Genomic DNA, 15,783 nt, shown 5'->3' with positions numbered 1-15,783 from the left:
ATAATTGAGTTTCAACTGAATGACAAGAAAACAAACTTGTTTTAGGACACAACTTGCTCATCATGACTTCATTCAGCTGTAATTGTCTTACTAAAACTGAAGTTTGACGTTTTATCAGTAGATTTTCATGTCCGCAGCAGTAAACATAATGTAATATGGCCTCCAAATACATACCAACCCCACACAGCTATAAATAATGTGGGCAACAGTATGAGGTCACTCTCCTAACCTCAAATGATTTCCCAAAAGAATTGTCTATGTTTAGACCACAGTATCTGTGGCCTGTCACTTCAGCTCATCTTAATCTCATAAATGAAAGTTCTTTATTAACTGCATGTCACCTTAATCCCTGCTCAAAACTGTAAACATGTCCACAAAAAAAATCTTCATGTCTGAAAATTAACAAAACCAAGAAAAGTAATTAAAATGTGTGCCATACATACAAAAGTCAACATGAATATAAAGTGTATTCAATGTGAGCATATTGGAAGGGTGAATAATGAATATGTTTCAAGCAGGCCACAGACAGTGCAGGGGTCATCAATGATGGTTACTGTAGGATGACGGTCCGGCCTTCTCGGCCTCTTCCCCTTCCACTGCCTCTCTGTTGGCCCTGTCCGGGTCCTGTCCTTATCCTCATACAGGTAAAGCGCTCATTGAGGGTTAATCCAGTCTGAAACAAGGTCACAGTGATAGTGAGATTCAGCATATATCAAAAGAATGTAGCTGCTGAACCTAAAGACACAGATGTGTTTTAAAAACTGTTAATAGCATGTCACCTGATTTATTGTGGCCTTGAAGTTAAACCTGAGAGGGATGCCTTTGGGCTGAGAAATCCTGCCACCTGCCCCCTCTGTCACTGTAGCGTGCTTAGCACTGGTTCTAAAAGAGAGATCAGGGAAAGACAGAAGACAAATAGAAGATTAGCTTTCATAGTCTATCTGTGTGCACTTAGAGCTACAGCCTTCAAATATGTTTTAGTACAACAGGGCTGCAGTGTATAGGCATATTACTGTATGTGCAGTGTGTAGGCATATTACTGTATGTGCAGTGTGTAGGCATATTACTGTATGTGCAGTGTGTAGGCATATTACTGTATGTGCAGTGTGTAGGCATATTACTGTATGTGTAACTCACGATGGCTCTGGAATTGCAATGGAGTTGGGAAGTGACACTGTCAAGGTAGAACCACCAGAGGGCGCCTTTCTCCAACTACATCAGGTAATTTAATCAGAGTACATGATGAGCAAACAGCCTTACTTCTATTAACCATTTATCATCATCAAATAGAATTAATCTCACCTTCTCACTTTCTGGTACTTTTTTTCTGGTATGATATTTTCATTTGCTGCAGGAAACTAGAAGGACAGGATATATAACAAAAATTAACATGGTTTCCTTTCTGCGTTGGCTATTTCTTAGGATGAATCAATTTGCATTACACGCTATTAAAATAATCTATAGTAAACCATGCGAAAGTAGGCTACTCATTATGTAGTACCTATTACTAAAATAATTTATTGTAAACAATAATGAAACAGTAAGCTGTTAATTAAACAGTACTTAATGATGAACAGTGCCTTGCAAAGTAGTCAGACCCCTGATCAATTGACTCCTATTGTTGAATTACAAATACTACATTGACATTCATTCATTCATTCATTCATCTTCTTCCGCTTCATCCGGGGCTGGGTCGCGGGGGCAGCAGTCTAAGCAGAGATGCCCAGACTTCCCTCTCCCCAGACACTTCCTCCAGCTCTTCCGGGGGGACACCGAGGCGTTCCCAGGCCAGCCGGGAGACATAGTCCCTCCAGCGTGTCCTAGGTCTTCCCCGGGGTCTCCTCCCGGTGGGACGGGACCGGAACACCTTCCCAGGAAGGCGTTCCGGAGGCATCCGAAACAGATGCCCAAGCCACCTCAGCTGACCCCTCTCGATGTGGAGGAGCAGCGGCTCTACTCTGAGCTCCTCCCGGGTGACCGAGTTTCTCACCCTATCTCTAAGGGATCGCCCAGCCACCCTGCGAAGAAAGCTCATTTCGGCCGCCTGTATCCGGGATCTTGTCCTTTCGGTCATGACCCAAAGTTCATGACCATAGGTGAGAGTAGGAACGTAGATTGACCGGAAAATCGAGAGCTTCGCCTTGCGGCTCAGCTCTTTCTTCACCACGACAGACCGATACATCAACCGCATTACTGCAGAAGCTGCACCGATCCGTCTGTCAATCTCCCGTTCCATCCTTCCCTCACTCGTGAACAAGACCCCTAGATACTTAAACTCCTCCACTTGAGGCAAGCACTCTCCACCAACCTGAAGTGGGCAAGCCACCCTTTTCCGACTGAGGACCATGGCCTCGGATTTGGAGGTACTGATTGTCATCCCCACCGCTTCACACTCGGCTGCAAACCGTCCCAGCGCATGCTGAAGGTCCTGGTTTGAAGGGGCCAACACGACAACATCATCCGCAAAGAGCAAAGACGAAATTGTGTGGTCCCCAAACCTGACACCCTCCAGCCCCTGGCTGCGCCTAGAAATTCTGTCCATAAAAATTATGAACAGAACCGGTTACAAAGGGCAGCCCTGCCGGAGTCCAACATGCACTGGGAACAAGTCTGACTTACTGGAGGCAATGCGGACCAAGCTCCTACTTCGGTCGTATAGGGACCTGACAGCCCTTAACAAAGGACCCAGGATCCCATATTCCCGAAGCACCCTCCACAGGATGCCACGAGGAACACAGTTGAATGCCTTCTCCAAATCCACAAAACACATGTGGACTGGTTGGGCAAACTCCCATGAACCCTCCAACACCCCGTAGAGGGTATAGAGCTGGTCCAGTGTTACACGGCCCGGACGAAAACCACACTGTTCCTCCTGAATCCGAGGTTCTACTATCGGCCGTATTCTCCTCTCCAGAACCCTGGCATAGACTTTCCCGGGGAGGCTGAGAAGTGTGATCCCCCTATAATTGGAACACACCCTCCGGTCCCCCTTTTTAAAAAGAGGGACCACCACCACGGTCTGCCATCCCAGAGGCACTGTCCCCGACCGCCACGCAATGTTGCACAGGCGTGTCAACCAAGACAGCCCCACAACATCCAGAGACTTGAGGTACTCAGGGTGGATCTCATCCACCCCCGGTGCTTTGCCACCGAGGAGTTTCTTGACCACCTCAGTGACTTCAGCCCGGGTGATGGACGAGTCCACCTCTGAGCCCTCATCCTCTGCTTCCTCAATGGAAGACGTGACAGCGGGATTGAGGAGATCCTCGAAGTACTCCTTCCACCGCCCGACGACATCCCCAGTTGAGGTCAACAGCTGCCCACCTCTACTGTAAACAGCGTTGGTAGAGCACTGTTTCCCTCTCCTGAGGCGCCGGACGGTTTGCCAGAATCTCTTCGAGGCCAGCCGATGGTCCTTCTCCATGGCCTCACCGAACTCCTCCCAGCCGCCTCAGGAGTCCCACAAGCCAACCAGGCCTGATAGGACTCCTTCTTCAGCTTGACGGCATCCCTTACTTCCGGTGTCCACCACCGGGTTCGGGGATAGCCGCCTCGACAGGCACCGGAGACCTTACGGCCACAGCTCCGAGCGGCCGCTTCGACAATGGCGGTGGAGAACATGGTCCACTCGGACTCAATATCTCCAGCCTCCCTCGGGATCCAGTCGAAGCTCTGCCGGAGGTGGGAGTTAAAGATCTCTCTGACAGGAGACTCTGTCCAGCTTCCTCCCCCGCCATCGGCTCCAACTCACCACCAGGTGGTGATCAGTTGACAGCTCCGCCCCTCTCTTCACCCGAGTGTCCAAGACATACGGCCGCAGGTCAGATGAAACGACAACAAAGCCGATCATCGACCTGCGGCCTAGGGTGTCCTGGTGCCATGTGCACTGATGGACACCCTTATGCTTGAACATGGTGTTCGTTATGGACAAACTGTGACTAGCACAGAAGTCCAATAACTGAACACCGCTCGGGTTCAGATCACGGGGGCCGTTCCTCCCAATCACACCCCTCCAGGTGTCACTGTCGTTGCCCACGTGGGCGTTGAAGTCCCCCAGTAGAACGATAGAGTCCCCAGTCGGGGCACTTTCCAGCACCCCTCCCAGAGACTCCAAGAAGGTTGGGTACTCTGCACTGCCGTTCGGCCCGTAGGCACAAACAACAGTGAGAGACCTATCCCCGACCCGTAGGCGCATGGAAACGACCCTCTCGTTCACCGGGGTAAACTCCAACACATGGCGGCAGAGCTGGGGAGCTATAAGCAAACCCACACCAGCCCGCCGCCTCTCACCATGGGCAACTCCAGAGTGGTGAAGAGTCCATCCTCTCTCAAGGAGTGTGGTTCCAGAGCCCAAGCCGTGTGTAGAGGTGATCCTGACTACCTCTAGTCGGAACCTTTCAACCTCACGCACGATCTCAGGCTCCTTCCCCACCAGCGAGGTGACGTTCCACGTCCCTAGAGCTAGTTTCCGTGTCCAGGGATCGGGTTGTTTAGGCCCCCGCCTTCGACTGCCGCCCGATCCTCTCTGCACCGACCCCTTATGGGCTGAGCCCGGCCGGGCCCCATGGGGAAAGGCCCGGCCACCAGGCGCTCGCGTACGAGCCCCAACCCCGGGCCTGGCTCCAGGGTGGGGCCCCGGCCCCGGCTGCGCCATACCGGGCGACGTCACGGAACTCAAGAAAATATTCATCATTAAGGGGTGTTTTGAACCGCTCTTAGTCTGACCCGTCGCCTAGGACCTGTTTGCCTTGGGAGACCCTACCAGGGGCATATTGCCCCAGACAACATAACTCCTAGGGTCACTCGGGTACTCAAACCCCTCCACCACGTTAAGGTGGCAGTTCAAGGAGGGGCTACATTGACATTTTACATTGACATTTTGTTCTATTTGGTATTTTATTTTGAAAACACTGAAACTCAAAATATATTATTGTTAGGTGACATTGGTTTTATGTTGGGAAATATTTGCAAGGAAATAAAACCAAAATTGTATTCCACCCCAACACATTAATATTTGTTACAGCCCCTTTTCCATGCAACAGTTTTAAGTCTTTTGTTAAGTATATACCAGTTTTGCAAATACTGTGGGAGTGATCTTGACCAATTCTTCTTGGCAGATTTGCTCCAGGTTGTTTAGGTTGCTTGGACTATGTTCATTTTCAAATAGTGCTACAGATTCTGAATTGGATTGAGATCAGGATTTTGACTGGACCACTGTAGGTCATGCACCTTTTTGTTCTTAAGGGGCTCCAATGTTGCTTTGGCTTGGGATAATTGTCTTGCTGAAATTCCTTCCAAGCTTCAGTTTTTTTAGCAGGTTCCCTTGCAGTATTTTTCAAGATTTTATTTTTCAAGTCAATTTTGACTACATGTTTATTTTGAGAAGCATCTCCACACCATAATGCTGCCACCCAATACTTAGGCACTTGTAGTACTTCTAAATGCTAAAATCTTGGTCTCATGTGAACACAAAACATTGTCCCACATCCTAGTGGGCCACTCTCATGTTTGAAAGATGGTACTTCTAAGTAACAGCCTTTTTCTTGCCTCCCTCCCATACAGGCCAATATTATACAAATAATTATACAACTTAAAATGGTTGATTGTTCATTCAGAGCTCTTAATATGATTGACTGCATCATTAATTCACTCCCAGTCGCTGAATTCTGTAGCTCCTTCAAAGTGGTTTCTGGCCTCTCTGTGGCTTCTTGATAGAGCGCTGAGTGTTGAGGGATAACCATCTTGTTCCCCTAGCTCTCCCCCACCAGTGGCACCACACATTTTTACTAGGGAGCCAAGATGAAGCAAGGTCGAGGCCAGGGATTGCTGATCACCGGGGATGCCGATTACTCGCATAACTCATTTTGGACTCGAGTGACATGCATCTTATCGATGAATGGTCGCTCAATGCATTGTCTCCTTCACAGGCAGTTGGCTCGACTGAGGCACATTGAAGGGTTCCTGAATAGTTATTGGGGGTGTTAATGAGAGTGCTAGGCTTATTCTTGTTTTAACTCCTGCAAAACTCGTTCTGCCCCAGCCTGGAGCTGCCAGTGCTCTTCCCTTTGGATTGATGTATACCAAGCATTTGTGTCACAAACAGTTCGATATTTGCAGACATCTTAGTGACTTGTTCGCTAGATGCCACTGAACAAAAAAAAATGGCAATGATAGGACCAAATTAAATCGTGCCTGCATGGGAGCTTCCACAGCACAGGGGTTCAATACTTGTGCAAGCAAACATTTGCATTTCTCTACAAATACATGCCAACATAAAACCAAATCTTCCAGTGACTGAGTTTGAATTTCATTGTTTTGGAAAACAATATTTGTAATGGCCAGCCACAGTCTGTGCCATGCCGGTCGTTCCATTTCTATGTTCTGTGTGTTTTGGTTCTAGTTTTCCTTTTTCTATGTTCAGTCTCGTTAGTTTATTGCTGTCATCTGTGTATCGTTAACCCCTTGTTAAGTTCCTATTTAAGTTCCTTCTTCCCTAGTGTGTTTTGTGAGTTGTTGTTGCATGTTATGGTTGTCATGGTGTGTCAAGCAGTTGGAAATGAATTCCCTTTTGTTCCACCATCTTTGTGACTGTGTCCTGCAACCTCCTCAGATTGTAACAGAATGACTGACTGAATACAAAGTACACAGCTAAAGTGGATGGTAGGGGAACTCCTCGGATGGCCAGATTCTGACTCTAGGATCACTACTGTCACCCCCTGGGTGGCTGATCAGCTTTGTACCACCATCCACTGGAAGGCTGGCTAGCCCTGTAGCCACCCCAGGACCAATCCCAGCTACAACCGAGGTGAAGATGGTGGCAATGCCAGCGGCCCCCCCCCGTGCATGCTCCACGTCCATCCACCAGCCAGAGTCCTCCACAAATAATTTTTTGGGTGTGGCTATGGGGTCCTCAGAAGGAGCGGGGGTTCAATGCGGGGGCCCTGCTCCCACCCCCAGAGGGGTGGGATGACGAGCCTCTGCCTTGGTGCCCCCCCAGTTCTTGTCTTGCGGCTGGAACCATGTCTTGAGGTGAGGGGGTACTGCAACGGCCGGCCATGGCCTCTGCTGGTCTTTCCTTTTCTATGTTCTGTGTTTTGGTTCTAGTTTTCCTTTTTCTATGTTCAGTTGAGTTAATGTATTGCTGTCACCTATGTCTCCTTAAGTTTCTATTTAAGGTCTTCCTTCCCTAGTGGGTTTTGTCAGTCATTGTTGCATGTTATGGTCATGTGTCATGCTTTTGGAAATAAATACCCGTTCATTCCACCACATCTGCACCTGTCCTGCAACCTCCTCAGATCGTAACAGTTCTCAAACAGACACCATTTGGAATTCAGTTATGGCAGAGAGTTGGTCAGGTTTTGTAAGTCACAATCTTTTTTTCCTGGCTATATTACACAGTTTATTATAAGTTCAGTGTAAATGATATTAATAGGAAAATAACGAAATACCCCTCTGTTGAGGACGAATGGCCTTGCACTCCCCTGTCTTGGTTTGGGCTGGAATAGTTGTTGCTTCTGTCCTCTGGATTGGGGAGAGGGCCTAATATGGTGAGACAAACTATTCTCATAAACTGGGTCAAATCATATAGTTTCCTGTAAACTTTTAAATTTATCACCATGTTTAGACTGAAACACCAGAACATGTTTATGTACGGTAATCCATTTAAAACACACTGACTGGTTTACTCAGCGGAGAGAACAAACCAGGGTGTGGTTATAATGATATAGGGTATCATGCTGTATTTGCATATTGTGGTGCATTCCTTTTGAATGACTGTTTGTTCGTGCGAGAGACATTGCTGTTGCATTTATCTGCTTGTATCTATGCTTCAAATAAAATGAAACTCTTTTAGTGGTCTAGGGTGGTACCCACAGCTCTTTCAATAAAAGCTATCCTCTCTCCCCACTGTCTTTAACCAACACAATAGAGATGACTCTTGACAAACTTCATGTAAACCTTTTGAAGACATCCAAGACTTCTCCACTGTGTTTGATAACTCTAGTGTCTCCCTCCCAGAGCTCAAAGATCCCTAGACAATGCCATGTAATTTTCGCAATCAATGTGATGACACTTTGGCAGGTTCATGCTCCACAACTCCTCACACTGGAAGCGGCTCCGGTACTAATCCAGTTGTTTTCCAGTCATCTGGACAACCAGAACGATCTGTTGTAATGACTCCCCACTTGTGCCATCCAATCCCCTGCAACTTATCTAGAATACTGCGGCCCTCCTGGTATTCAACCATCCCAAGTGCTCCTGGTATTCAACCATCCCAAGTGCTCCTGTCACAAGCTCTTCCACACAACACTGGCTTCCAGTGGAAGCTTGCATTCACTAGAAAACCATAATGCTTGCCTATGAAGCTATCTCAGCCCCAAGGTTTTACGCTGCTATATTATTGTGCTGGGGGAGTAGGGTCAGTTCTCTTTCTCCATTGTAAATCCTTGTTAATTATTACAACTTGTGCTCTTAAAATGTTCACCTGGCACAGCCAGAAGAGGACTGATCATGCCTGGTTCCTCTCTAGGTTTCTTACAAAATTTTGGCCCCTTTAGGGAGTTTTTCCTAGCCACTGTGCTTCAACTCTGTTGAGATTTCGGGCTGGGTGTTTTGTAAAAGCACTTTGTGACAAATGCTGATGTAAAAACCAGTCGTCCCGCCTCTACAGGAACTGTTGTCCCTAAAGTTCTTTCATAAAATTTTTCATTTGCCTTTCAAAATGGTGCCAATAATTCTAAATGGCTCAGTGTCTTAAAATGTATGTCCACTAAGTGTAAGACCCACTGGATAACAGCGTCTGCTAAATATCTGAAAAGTAGAATTTCAGTGAAAATGTGTTACTGTGTTTAGATAGAAAAACACCATAAAGTAAATGCAATGTACAGTATCTCACGAGTACACCCCTCACATTTTTGTAAATATTGGATCATATCTTTTCATGTGACAATACTGAAGAAATGACACTTTGCTACAATGTAGTGTGTGTACAGCTTGTATAACAGTGTACATTTGCTGTGCCCTCAAAATAACTCAACACACAGTCATTAATGTCTACACCGCTGGCAACAAATGTGAGTACACCCCTAAGTGAAAATGTCCAAATTGGGCCCAATTAGCCATTTTCCCTCCCCGGTGTCATGTGACTCGTTAGTGATACAAGGTCTCAGGTGTGAATGGGGAGCAGGTGTGTTAAATTTGGTATCATCGCTCTCACACTCCCTCATACTGGTCACTGGACATTCAACATGGCAAGTCATGGCAAAGAACTCTCTGAGGATCTGAAAAAAAAACTATTGTTGTTCTACATAAAGATGGCCTAGACCAGGGCTGGCCAATCCTGTTCCTGGAGAGCCACAGTCCTGTAGGTTTTCTCTTCAGCCTCATTTTTGACTAACATGAGTCTGCTTTTCATCCAACTACTAATTAGAATCAGGTGTGCTGAATAAGAGTTGGAGAGAAAACCTACAGGAATGTGGCTCCCCAGCAACAGGGTTGGCCAGCCCTGGCCTATACTATAAGATTGCCAAGACCCTGAAACTGAGCTGCAGCATGGTGGCCAAGACCCTACAGCGGTTTAAAAGGACAGGTTCCACTCAGAACAGGCCTCGCCATGGTCGACCAAAGAAGTTGAGTGCACATGCTCAGCATCATATCCAGAGGTTGTCTTTGGGAAATAGACGTATGAGTGCTGCCAGCATTGCTGCAGAGGTTGAAGGGGTGGGGGGTCAGCCTGTCAGTGCTCAGACCATACGCCGCACCCTGCATCAAATTGGTCTGCATGGCTGTCGTCCCACAAGGAAGACTCTTCTAAAGATAAACTTGCAGTTTGCTGAAGACAAGCAGACTAAGGACATGGATTACTGGAACCCTGTCCTGTGGTCTGATGAGACCAAGATAAACATATTTGGTTCAGATGGTGTCAAGCGTATGTGGTGGCAACCAGGTGAGGAGTACAAAGACAAGTGTGTCTTGCCTACAGTCAAGCATGGTGGTGGGAGTGTCATGGTCTGGGTCTTCATGAGTGGTGCCGGCACCGGGGAGCTACAGTTCATTGAGGGAACCATGAATGCCAACATGTACTGTGACATACTGAAGCAGAGTATGATCCCCTCCCTTAGAAGACTGGGCCGCAGGGCAGTATTCCAACATGATAACGACCCCAAACACACCTGCAAGACGACCACTGCCTTGCTAAAGTAGCTGAGGGTAAAGGTGATGGACTGGCCAAGCATGTCTCCAGACCTAAACCCTATTGAGCATCTGTGGGGCATCCTCAAACGGAAGGTGGAGGATTACAAGGTCTCTAACATCCACCAGCTCTGTGATGTCGTCATGGAGGAGTGGAAGAGGACTCCAGTGGCAACCTGTGAAGCTCTGGTGAACTCCATGCCCAAGAGGGTTAAGGCAGTACTGGAAAATAATGGTGGCCACACAAAATATTGACACTTTGGGCCCAATTTGGACATTTTCACTTAGGGGTGTACTCACTTTTGTTGCCAGTGGTTTAGACGTTAATGGCTGTGTGTTGTTATTTTGAGGGGACAGCAAATGTACACTGTTATACAAGCTGTACACTCAATAATTTACATTGTAGCAAAGTGTAATTTCTTCAGTGTTGTCACATGAAAGGGTATAATCAAATATTTACAAAAATGTGAGGGGTGTACTCACTTTTGTGAGATACTGTAACTTGTTACAACAAATGCACACTATGTATGTAGCACAAGATGTGTAGCTATTAAAAACTGCAGGTGTGGTTTTGACAGCAGAGATTAAGCTGTATTTGCATATTCCAGTGCATTCCTTTCCAATGAGAACCTAACATCTACATGTCTCTTTTTGTTAGTGCCTCAGACATGGTTGTTACATTTCTTTATTTCTGACAACTTCAGTTCACAGTTTGTTAATATGTTTGAATTAAAACTGAGCTGAGAAAACTGTTCATACTACAAAAAAGCCACAGTGCTTCACTAAAGTAGCCTTTATGGGAGAGTGACAAAAAAGAAAATAACTCACATCAAATCTCTACAAGAGTTTGCCAGAAGGCATGTGGGAGACTCTGAGACCAAGTGAAAGGAGATTCTATTGTCTGATGAGTCTAGAGGTTTTGGCCTCAACCCTAAGCACTATACACCGCACATCATCCTAAGAAAGACGTCCCTACTGTGAAGCATGGTGGTGGCAGCCTCATAATATCTTTCAGTAGGACAATGACCCAAAACATACAGCCAAAGCCACACTGGAGTTACTTAACAATAAAAAGGTAAATGTCCTCGAGCGGCCCAATCAAGTCCTGTACCACAATCTAGCTGAGAATTTAAAAAAGGTACAAGTTGCTGTTCACCAAAGGTCCTCATCGAACTTCACAGAGCTTGAACAATAATTTTCAATGTTGAATTTTCCACCTCTGTGTTGAGAACATGGTTTTCCAGTATAGGTTCCAACAGCCCAATCCGTCTGATCCGGAAGTTCATTTGGGCGCTCATTTGAATGATTCCTAACTGCATAACTGCCCTGCAAATCCTGGGTTTCCAACCTAGTATAATTCCATGCACATAATTCATTTATACACACAAAGCCCACATATTCTGAGCAATTGAAAGCCATAGATGTCAGTCTCAGAGAATATAACACATTTTGAAAGGGCTGTGACGACACATTAAGCAATCCTGTACCTTCTCAAAGCTCCGGTGGGACCTCTGTATGGTTCATAAAACGTACCCCTGAATAGAGGTTTGCGTTTTTCAAACTGCTTAAAAAAAAGAATTACCTTTTTATGACATCTGACATAGAACTTAACTACACAGTATGTGCATGACATTACATCACATTCACGTATTACAATTTAATCAGTAATTTGCTTCATTGTCTTCACAATATAAAGATAATATATGGACTTAATGTACCATCGAAAGGCAGGCAACTGGGATAGGATTGCGAATTTGCTCAGTGTTTAAAAAACTCACAATCCTACTGCAGATGGTTACCATAAAAATGTGAGTTGAATCAACCTTAATGCTGGCTAGCAAAGTGATGTGTAATTCCTATTGGAATCCAGCCAGACTAAGCATGTCCAACAATTTAAACGTTTAATCACCTGCCACATCCTGCAGTGAAAATGACTGCTAGGGTTGGGAAGATTGATATTTGAGGCTACCTAAACCTAAATCATATAAATTGGAACAACCATCTCACTAACGGGTACAAGAACTCCAAACTCTACCAGACTGGATTCATTTGCTGAATTCCTCGTCCTTCTACAGTCCACCCAACTCACAGAGTAACACTGATTAAACGATTGGTTAGGTTGGCTTTATTTCCACTGCACATACAGTACCTTTGTGTTCAAAGGAGCTCTTTTTAAAGGGCTCACACCTTTGAGGTGAGGGACTCCAAAAGGAGCCTTTTTGAAATATGCTTTTATTCTGTAAAAGGCAGGAAAAGGGGGTCTCATGTACGGCGACCTGTTGGATCCTAAAAACAGAGATATAGTACAGTACAGTTCATTCTCAGTATGAGGTGACATGCAGAGTAATGAAGAACGTTATGATAAGGAAGGATATGCAACCATACACAAATGCGCTAGGCCTACCTCGTGGGAACTGATATGCCCCGTGTTTAAAAGGAAATGTCTGTTGTCCTGCCCTTTCGAGTTTCTTTAGGGCAGTGTTTTTGTTTGTAACACGTCGCCCCTTTTTGGCAGCCTGATTCGCCTTGTGCTCTTTCCTGTTCAGTTTGATGATGTCATCTGAGAACAGAAAAGTAACCCAGTCAGTGTAAGCGACTGACAACTAGCCCTGAAATGATCCACTTCCCCATGTCATTTGAGAAGCTGAATCCATAATGTGTAAGGGGAGATAATGGGGTCCAAAATTACTGTGGCATTATGTCTGCCATGCTCACTAGAATATGACAATAATGAATGAGCTCCTTTGAGATCACACCAAGATTAGATTTTAACAGCAGGCCTACATCTCCACTACAGTACCAAAGATGAAATTGACAGATATTACATGAAGACCAAAGGGGAATGAAGTCAGTTCACTCTGAAGTATATTGATGTAAACTACAGGTATTGAACCACAGTGTCTAAGTATGAGTCAGATTAGAATAAGACAATAAGATAGGCCTAATAATCAAACAATAATAGATAACATAGTGCAACAAGATAGACATGAACTTGACACTTTGTTTACAGGAATGCTATTGGATTGGTTAACACAAGTACTGAAAATAATCTTTAGAACATGTCTAACCTAGTGACAAGTCAATCTTCTGAGAGCTGCAGGGATCCTGTGGTTCTGACTGCTCCATAGCAGTGGGTTCAACCGCGGTAATTGTGTCTTCCATTCTTCAGTGTCGCCACACTGTGCTGAACTGTTGACCCACTATCACTTATTATTTCCAATTTAAACTCTTCTAACCAACGTTTTCCTTCAGCGTAAAGTAATTATAATTAACTGGAACTAAGCAAAAACGAGCACTTTTGCTATTCTCTCATACATTGAGACCCTCTCTTGCCTAGGCAGCTGGTACAGTTAGTCTGTTTAGCTTATTATGTCCAAAGAGGCAACCCAACCCTGTAACGTAATGAATTCGACACACTGCATGACAGCGCCTAAAATAGCTCATGTTCTAACAGTAGAGTAGGCCTCACTCATGGCAAGCAAACATACTGGTATTAAGAAGAGTGCAACAGTGTGGGAGGTATCCTGCACTTGTACAAGTGACAGCCATTCCAGATTCATAAATGTTGCCTGTACCATGAATTGTAGTTTGGTACAACTGACTTCTGTCAGAGGCGGAACTGTCATTCATTTGAAAGAGAATTAAGTTCTTATTTAATCAATCCAAAACTTAGTTCAATTGAAAAATACTCGCTATTAGTTACAGCTGCTACAGTTTTTTAATAGCGCTCCATGTTCCAACAGAATGTGTTCTCCCATAATAAAAGGCGTGCACCTATCTTTTTCAATCCCCCACCTCCCCAAAGCGTGCCCACGCCCTCTCAAAAGCCCTTCCCCGAACATCCCCGGAGTGTCTACCATGTGCGCATGGGCGGAGAAACTGCCGCGGTTATTATTGTACGACTAATTCCTCTTATGAAAATGGCGTCGAGTCAGGGAGGTGTGGGAGCTGTAACGGCTCTTCCAAACCACCACATATCCAACGGTCCTCATTGGAACCCGGGTATCAACCAGCATCAGCACCAACTCCACACAGCCCGGAGCTTAGACCGCGCTCTGGAGGATGCCGTGTGCTCAGGGACGTTGAATCTTAGTGGTAGGAAGCTTAGGGACTACCCTGGACCGAGCTATGATCTTACAGATACTACGCAGGCAGGTGAGTTTCAAAATGCTGGATAATGCTGAGAGCCCTGATGGCCTTAGCTGGTTTTACAAATAGGCGTGCCACATGTAACAAAGTAGCCAGCACATATACTACTGAACGCGGGGCTCTACTTTATTTCCTGGGTGTCATTTGCATGTTTTCTACATTTGCTCTGCCTTATTTACAGTGGATTAGACTGTGTTGCATTTTCTCTTATATCAAGCGACTTCGCAAAGAACAGAACGGTGGGGATATATGTGTAAAAATGTGTCATAGTATTGACGTAGTCTAAAATAGTGCGTGCATTGCCGCGGCAACGACTGGTCTCGTTGTTTTGGTCGCCGGCTCCCCTATCGCTCAGCTATTGAGAACATATGCATGAATGAAATTAGATAAGCGCAAACCAGTCAATGCGATAGAGCGGCTTTACATTAACCTACATTTAGATGCTGGTTAGCTTGTCTCTGTGAAGTAAATTATCAGCTAATGTTGAGAGGATTTTGAAACCCTATCCAGTTACTAATAAAATGGCATTTTTGTAGCATTTCACTGAGAGGCTATTTTGTCTCCGGCAGCCCAAGACAAAAGATGCACACCGTTTCTTTTACTCCTGTGATGGGTGCATGAGCGCATTTTACCCTTTATAGAGATAGATCTAGATTTAACAGACCCATCGGTTTTATTTCCGTTCATAATTGTAGGAGCATCAATTAAACTAATGGACATTACATTTTTAGATTTTTTTTTCTCGAGGTCAAACATCATGTAAGAAGAAACGCTGATGTCGGCTATTGATGTGATCTACCTAATGGCTGAGCAGGCCTTTACTATACAATACCCATAGTCTAGTTTATTTAATCAGTCTGTTGTCCTGCCCTTGTCTACATATTTTGGACAGCATGATAAAGCATGAATTTATCTTACAAACCGATGCTGTTGGTTTCCCATGCAGCAGTGTCTATAACAGCGGTACATAATGTATTTGCTGCCTGATTGTGTGGCCATTTCAAGCATAATGGTGGTGACGATACAGTCCCACAAACTATTCTCCATGTTTGATATTGCTTAGCTGTACTTTTGTTTGTAATTTCTCTTTAGAGTGTAATGGGCTGTAGTTGTCTTAATAAGATATGGCTACTCTACATGTGGGAATAGCACTGTGATTTAGTATGACAATGATTCAAAAGGGCCGTTTATAATGTGTGCCGAATTGTTCTGGCTGTATAGGTTGCCATTGTCTCCAATCAAGGCCTCATTGATGGAGTTAGTGCCCATGTATGAAATTTGATGTTGTTTCTGGCTCAAACCCTGCCACATCCTGAATACACACACATGCTTTCCAAACAAGCTCCTGGTTTCAGAGGAACTGGGTCTTCCTTTTACGGACCTAGTCTAGCTCATGAGGAAGTATTTGTCACAGTATGAATTATAGTCTACTTTGTGTTTGTATTT

At 45.2% G+C, this 15,783-nt stretch overlaps 2 protein-coding genes across 7 annotated transcripts in view; one reads left to right on the top strand and one right to left on the bottom strand.

Annotated features, from left to right (window-relative positions):
- Positions 1-9: 9 nt before the first annotated feature.
- On the bottom strand, positions 10-13,538 carry si:dkey-17o15.2 (UAP56-interacting factor). 3 transcript variants are annotated; one of them, XM_034293268.1, is made up of 9 exons: positions 13,257-13,538; positions 12,593-12,748; positions 12,338-12,474; positions 11,676-11,749; positions 7,449-7,539; positions 1,303-1,358; positions 1,138-1,212; positions 780-882; positions 10-673 (listed from the first exon to the last, which is right to left on the bottom strand). In XM_034293268.1, exons 1-9 carry the CDS (start codon positions 13,348-13,350, stop codon positions 551-553), a joined length of 909 nt encoding a protein of 302 aa, XP_034149159.1. In that variant the 5' UTR covers positions 13,351-13,538; the 3' UTR covers positions 10-550. The 3 variants fall into 3 exon arrangements, 2 of the variants coding, with proteins under 2 accessions (XP_034149159.1, XP_028976772.1); XR_003781936.2 differs by lacking the exon at positions 7,449-7,539; XM_029120939.2 differs by lacking the exons at positions 7,449-7,539; positions 11,676-11,749.
- Positions 13,539-14,089: 551 nt separating this feature from the next.
- The window catches only part of lrch2 (leucine-rich repeats and calponin homology (CH) domain containing 2), an 85,742-nt gene continuing 84,048 nt past the window's right edge, over positions 14,090-15,783 (top strand). For all 4 annotated transcript variants that reach the window (XM_020048475.3, XM_020048473.3, XM_020048474.3 and 1 more), the window contains exon 1: positions 14,090-14,343. In XM_020048475.3, coding sequence (XP_019904034.1) covers positions 14,103-14,343 — 241 coding nt within the window. In that variant the 5' untranslated portion in view covers positions 14,090-14,102. The remainder of the gene's footprint in view (positions 14,344-15,783) is intronic.

This window comes from Esox lucius, chromosome 7, assembly GCF_011004845.1.
Source record: "Esox lucius isolate fEsoLuc1 chromosome 7, fEsoLuc1.pri, whole genome shotgun sequence".
Lineage (NCBI taxonomy): Eukaryota > Metazoa > Chordata > Actinopteri > Esociformes > Esocidae > Esox > Esox lucius.
The sequence above is the reverse complement of the archived record's forward strand: the minus strand, read 5'-3'. Positions and strand labels throughout refer to the sequence as shown.